At 58.8% G+C, this 6,000-nt stretch overlaps 1 protein-coding gene across 1 annotated transcript in view; it reads left to right on the plus strand.

Moving 5' to 3' along the window:
- The window catches only part of LOC117639432 (probable G-protein coupled receptor Mth-like 1), a 40,095-nt gene extending 34,417 nt beyond the window's left edge, over positions 1-5,678 (plus strand). Inside the window, exons 3-5 of the mRNA XM_034375075.1 lie at positions 2,611-2,795; positions 3,641-3,779; positions 3,857-5,678. Of these exons, the coding sequence (XP_034230966.1) occupies positions 2,611-2,795; positions 3,641-3,779; positions 3,857-4,265 (733 nt within the window). The 3' untranslated portion in view covers positions 4,266-5,678. The remainder of the gene's footprint in view (positions 1-2,610; positions 2,796-3,640; positions 3,780-3,856) is intronic.
- Positions 5,679-6,000: the final 322 nt, after the last annotated feature.

The following is a 6,000-nucleotide window of genomic DNA, read 5'->3' on the forward strand; positions in this document are numbered from 1 at the left end:
CCATTAGCCCACCCCGAAGGCCGAAACGGCACGGAGGCACTCGTTAGCGGCCGGACCAGGCCTGCCACTACACTCTGCCATTTTGGCGCGAAAGGGGCGGGGTGGGAACGGCGCCAATTTCTTTCGCCAAGTTGGTCGGACTGCCCGCCAAAGAAGGCGTCCAGGCCGGCCGACGCGCAAGCAGGCGAGACCAACGAATTTAGAACAAAACTCCCACTGCAAGGGGGCGAATAGCGCAGTGATGAAATGTCGCATGCCAGTAAACGGATGGAGAAAAGTGCCGCATGGCTGTGTGCTGTCCGTTAGTGGCGGTGCGGTTTGGTGAACGCGTTGGCTTCTCGACGGCGCGTTCTCGGCGTGCTCGGCGTCCCTGCCCGCCGGCCCCGCCCCTGTCCGAGCCAGCAGCCGGCAGCCGGCCCAAGGCCCCACAAGGTCGTCCGCTAGCCACCGCGCCCCGCCCCGCCCCGCCCCGCCCCGCCACGCCCCGCCCCTGTACGGGTCTGGAAGCGGTCGTTGCACGGGCTGCCAGCCGGAGTGCGCTAGAGGAGCTGGAGCGGTAGGGCCGGAGTCCGGACCGACGGGACGGGGCAGTGGCACGGCCTGCACGGCCACGGCGGCGCGGCCAGAGAGGCACGGCGTTGCCGGCTCTTCGCTGCCCTGGGTAAAGGTAAAGGTAATGACGGGGTAGATGGCCACCGCCCCACCCGGCCCCGCCGCCTCTAGGGCCGCCGGGCCTCCCCGGCCGCGCCGGCATTTTTGTCGGTCCGTCCGTCTTTGTATCATTTTCTAGAATATTACACGGCGGGGACACGCGAGTGTGGAAAGTGGCGCCGGCTGGAGTCGCTCTGTCTCTCTCGCACTCATGGGGCGTCCCTTACAGGTGCGAGAGAGACAGACGACGAAAACGACTCTCGGAATGAGTCTGCTGGCAGGGCGTCGCCGTCGTCGAGACTGCGTGCACACTGCAGAGCGTCTTCGGAACGGAAATGGGAATGCGGGAATGGGCCTCGATGGCCAACAAATACTCTCCGCTGTGCTCGTAATTTGAGCCGCGTGTATTTTTGTTTTCCTCTTTCGCGGCAAAAACGGGTTGCCGCTGCGCACGTTCACTGTACGTATACACAACACAGACTGCTACTACACTGGCGGCGAGGTAAAACTGCCAACTGCAACTCCTCTCTCCTGCTTGTGTAGGCCGGTCGCGCGCCGAGAGATGCGCTCACTCGCGTACTTACTCGCTCACTCACTCGCACTCACACACTCACTCACTCACGCTGACGCGCTGTGGGAGGCGGCGCGAACGTTTCTCTGCAAGCAAACATGGTGAGGCGTCTCCTTAGCCGAGCCACCCGAAGGGCCTTTCCGTCGCTCTGTCTCTCTCGCACTCACGGGGCGCCCCGTCGGCGTGCGAGAGAGACAGAGCCATCCTCCGGAATGGCTCGCCAGAGGTCACGAGGCCTGGCTGCCTGGCTCTAGGCGGTGCAGCGAGAGCGAGAGAGAGCGAGAAATGCCTGGGAATGCCGCAAACACGAGTCCATAAATAAGTCCGCGCCGCGGAGCCGCGGAGCCGCGGGGTGGTGCGTCCATACCGCGCCTCCGGCTCGCCCAGGCTCGCCTCGCCCGCGGTTCTCTGTCTCTCTCGCACTCGTGGAGCGGCCCGCTGGGGTGCGAGAGAGACAGAGCGAGACATGCGGGCCTGCCGGCGTGCCCGGTCCGTGTGCGTGTCACCGCGCGGACGCGGACGCTCCACTTCGGACCGCGATCCTGCCCGCCGTGTCCGTGCGCCTGTGTCACGCCGGTGTCACGCCAGTGTCTCTTCGGTGTCACGCCCGCCTGCCGACCAGGCGACCTGGATTCGTGCGGTCAGCCTGGAATTCGCAGCTTCATTTTCCCAAAGTTTTTCATTCATCATAGTAAATTATTTCAAATTTAGTTGTTTTTGTAACGAGTAAAGTGATTATCCGCGGTGGCTAGTTTTTGCTGCCTCCCAGTTGCCACCCACTCGGGGCGGATGTGCGCGGGGCGGGGCGGGGCGGGGCGGGGCGCGTCACTGACCAGCGCGTCCTGTTCCGTTTTTGTTTCCTCGCTCGCTCTCGTTCTTCCTCATTTCTCTTTTTTCTTCTCCTTTTTCGCACGGCCGCGCTGCGCTCTACAGTGCCGTGCCGTGCCGGCCTGTCGGCCCGTCCGGCCGCGCCACTCTACATCTCATCTCATCGCCGAGGATGAGGATGAGCCCCTTTCACTGGCTCGGCTGCTCGAGAGTCCTCTGGCTTGGCTTGGGTGCGGACGCCAGGATCACGACGGCTCGGCCACGGCTCGGCCGGCGCTATGGGTCAGTGGCGGGGCGGGGCGGGGCGGGGCGGGGGGCGCCGGCCTGCATTCTGGACCACATCGGGGCGGCGGGGGCGTGGCCGCCACCCAGGGAAGCCCCACGACGCACTCCGCACTTTCAGCCGCCGACGGAGGGCTTGTTGTTGCTGTCAGAGTGTAGCGAACTGCTTCTAACGTTGTTGTTGTTGCTGTCAGAGTGTAGCGAACTGCTTCTAACGTTGTTGTTGTTGCTCTCAGAGTGTAGCGAACTGCTTCTAACGTTGTTGTTGTTGTTGACAGGGACCTGCGGCCGGCCAGCGTGGACAAGAACCAGGAGGTGGTGCGCATGCGGCTGTACGAGGCGTACGCGTGGGGCGGCCCGCTCGTCATCGCGGGGGTGGCCGCCGCCCTGGACCACCTGCCCGCCGACGAGTACCCGCACCTGCTGCGGCCCGGCTTCGGACAGAACAAGTGCTGGTTCCGAGGTGCGTATACACTGCATAGCGGCGTCGACGGCGTCCTCCGGCAGGCCGAGTCGTCTTCGTCGCTCTGTCTGTCTCACACCCATGGTGTGCGAGGGAGACAGAGCGACGGAAACGACTCTTGGAATCGGTCGGCCGGACGGACGAAAGACGTGAAAGATGGGCGGTGCGGTTGGGTTGTTTCCGCGAGTTTCTTCGTAAATGACATTCACAAATGAAATGGCTGCTGAGGGATCGTCGTCGTCGTCGCGGGCGGAGAGAGTGAATGTGTTGTGGCGTACCGAAGACTCCTGCCGGCTGGGCGGGGCGGGGCGGGGCGGGGCGGGGCTGCGGTTGGGAGAACATCAGCTTCTCGACAATCGCACTCGACAAGCCTCGGACGCGGTGAAACCCTCGCTGAACGCGTAGCGGGGACATGTGTCGCGGCTCCGGCTCCGCGCTCGGCCACTACACTGCCTACAGCCTCTACAGCTACCGGCTGGTTGCACGCTACACTGCACGCACTCGCACTGCCGTGCCTCGCTCGCGGAATGTGGCTGCCGCGACTCCGCCGCGGGGGAAATGAATGTTTCAGCCGCCGCTCTGTCTCTCTCGCACTCTTGGTGCGTCCCGTGGGGGTGCGAGAGAGACGGAGCGACAAGAACGCTGTGCTGCCGGGTATCTCGTCAACGGCGAAAGTGACGCGGACGAGCCAAGGATAGCCGATATCGGTGGCCGTTAGTAACAACTTTAGGGAGACACCCGGGGCCTGGCCTTCGGTCGCCGACGCGGACCCGAGAGAGAGAGAGAGAGAGAGAGAGAGACCGCCCTTGTTCCTTCTGAGTGCTGACGCGTGCTTTTCGGCGCAGGTGACTCGGAGGTGCTGCCGTACTTCTTCGGGCCGCTCGGCATCCTGCTGCTCATCAACCTGTGCCTCTTCATCCTCACGGCCCGCGAGCTGACCTGCGGCCTGTGGAAGGCGGATGGCGCCAAGCCCACCACGGAGAGGTGAGTCTTAGTTCGTCACCTTTTGAAGGTCGCGTCGTTTTGTCTCGTTCTTCATTTGTGCTGTTTGACTGTTGCAGGGCGACGCTGCGCCGCGTGTGCCTCAAGCTGGTGGTGGTGATGGGCGTGACGTGGGTGGTGGACGTGGTGTCCTGGGTGGCGGGCGGCCCCAAGGAGGTGTGGTACGCCGTGGACGCGGTGAACGCGCTGCAGGGCGTGCTCATCTTCGCCGTGGTGGGCTGCCAGCCGCACGTGTGGACCGCCGTCAAGAGGCTGTGGTGCCTGCGCGAGTCGCGGTGGTCGCGGTCCGAGGCGTCGCGGCGCGCGCTGCACCTGTCGTCCACCAGCCAGGGCCCGCCGTCCATGGGCCCGGACTCGCTGACCACCACCACCACCTCCAACGGCACGCCCGCCAAGCTGCAGCTCAACGGCAACGGCGTGAACGGCAACGGCGTGCCGCCGCCGCCCAACTCCGAGACGCCCTGCTGACCCGAGGAGGGGCGGGGACTGCTCGACGTCCGCGTCGACGCCCAGGTGCACGTGCATCGCGGCCAGGACCAGGACCTGGAGGACGGCGCGGACCAGCCCCTGGTCGCCGCCTACAAGAAGGCCGTCGTCGTGAAGCTTGACGCCGCGACGCCGCGACACCGCCACTGCCATGACAGCGTGCGCCCTCCCCGCCCCACCCACCCTGCATCCCACCTCACTCAAGTGTGCCCAAGTTGTTTGTGAAGGGCGCCAGGGGGATGATTTAACATTGTAATGTTAGTCTGTACAAACCGCATGTTTCTGCCCCTGCAGTCAAGTGTGCGGTGATGATTTGATTTTACAGCTGTTGTGTTCATTGTGCTACTACTTGTACTCATTCGTGAGTATTAATAACCTGGACTGATAAGACAGAAGGAGCAGCAGAGGGAATTGACGAGTTGTTCGAGGATGTCTGATTTAGTTGTTTTGCGCTGTCTCTGGGCAGCTGGGGTTTTGCTATGTAACGTAACATATCCTGATGGAACGTTTAGTGTGTGTTTTGGAAGCTGCGTGTGGCTGGCTGCTCCTTTAAGACACACCAAAGAGTTAAAGCATTGTTGAATGTTTCACTCAAAAATGATTTCTTTTTTTAAAGTCCATCTTTTTTTTTTAATTATTTGACTTTAGATTTTTAATTTTGATTTTGTTTCAGAAAAAAAAACATGTTTTTTTATGCATGCATTTGTGTGCTTAGATACTTTTGCTAAAAGAAAAAGAATGCCTTAAGAATTATTTTACGCTTATGTTTTGATTTAACATTTATTTATGTTCTAAATTAGATAAGACTGTGGAATTCTAGATCTGTTGAGGCACAGGTTCCAATAAGAATTCAATCAGTCTCTTAGTACCTGCTGCAATTTATTTATTCTAACGGGTATTATTTGAAGCCAGTGAAACTCTTTTCAAAGGTACTCAGTTTAGAGCGGAAAGCTTGTTGAGTTCTAACAGCAATGCTTTATTCTAATTTATCCTTTATTGTGCCAATCCGGTTAAGTCATTGTATATTAAACTTACTTTTACGTTTGAGCAGGTGTTGTACATATTGATATATTTTAGACAATAAGACTGACCCCTCAAACTGGTGTGTTAAACAAGTCATCCTGTTTTTCATATGTGACCATTTAATTGTTCCTTTAAGTTAAATTGTTACCATGTTGTTTGTCAATAATTGACAAGGAATGCATTTCCTCTGCTAATGTATGTACAAACTTTTTACTTTGTATGCTTTTGTAAATAACTGTAATGTGATGTTATTTGTATGAGAATCAAGGTCGATTCCTTGGATAAACTGGCAGTATTCTTCTGTACATAAACCTCCATCCAGCAATGTGGAGGTGTGCCTTTTTTTTTAAATAAACAAAATTTGTGTCTGACTTTGGTCTACCTAGTTTATTTTCAATCCCTCCAACTCTTGCCATTTCGTCACGCGATTTTGATTTTGAAATCCGGAGACTTTCCCGTGCCGGTTTGCCGGTCGGTGCGGTTTTGCGGGCCGCGGTCTGGCATGCGCGAAGCGCGAAGTGCGTGGCGGGGCTTCTCGCTCTGTCTCTCTCGCACCCCGTCGGAGCGCCAGTGCTGGCCCGCGAGTGCGAGAGAGACAGAGCGACCACTCGTCTGACGTGACTGGAACCGCGAGCCGTGTCTAGCCGTGTCTAGCCGGGCCGGACCACATTCGCGGACAGTAGAGCGCGCGGCT

Source organism: Thrips palmi, unplaced genomic scaffold (assembly GCF_012932325.1).
Source record: "Thrips palmi isolate BJ-2018 unplaced genomic scaffold, TpBJ-2018v1 HiC_scaffold_11, whole genome shotgun sequence".
Lineage (NCBI taxonomy): Eukaryota > Metazoa > Arthropoda > Insecta > Thysanoptera > Thripidae > Thrips > Thrips palmi.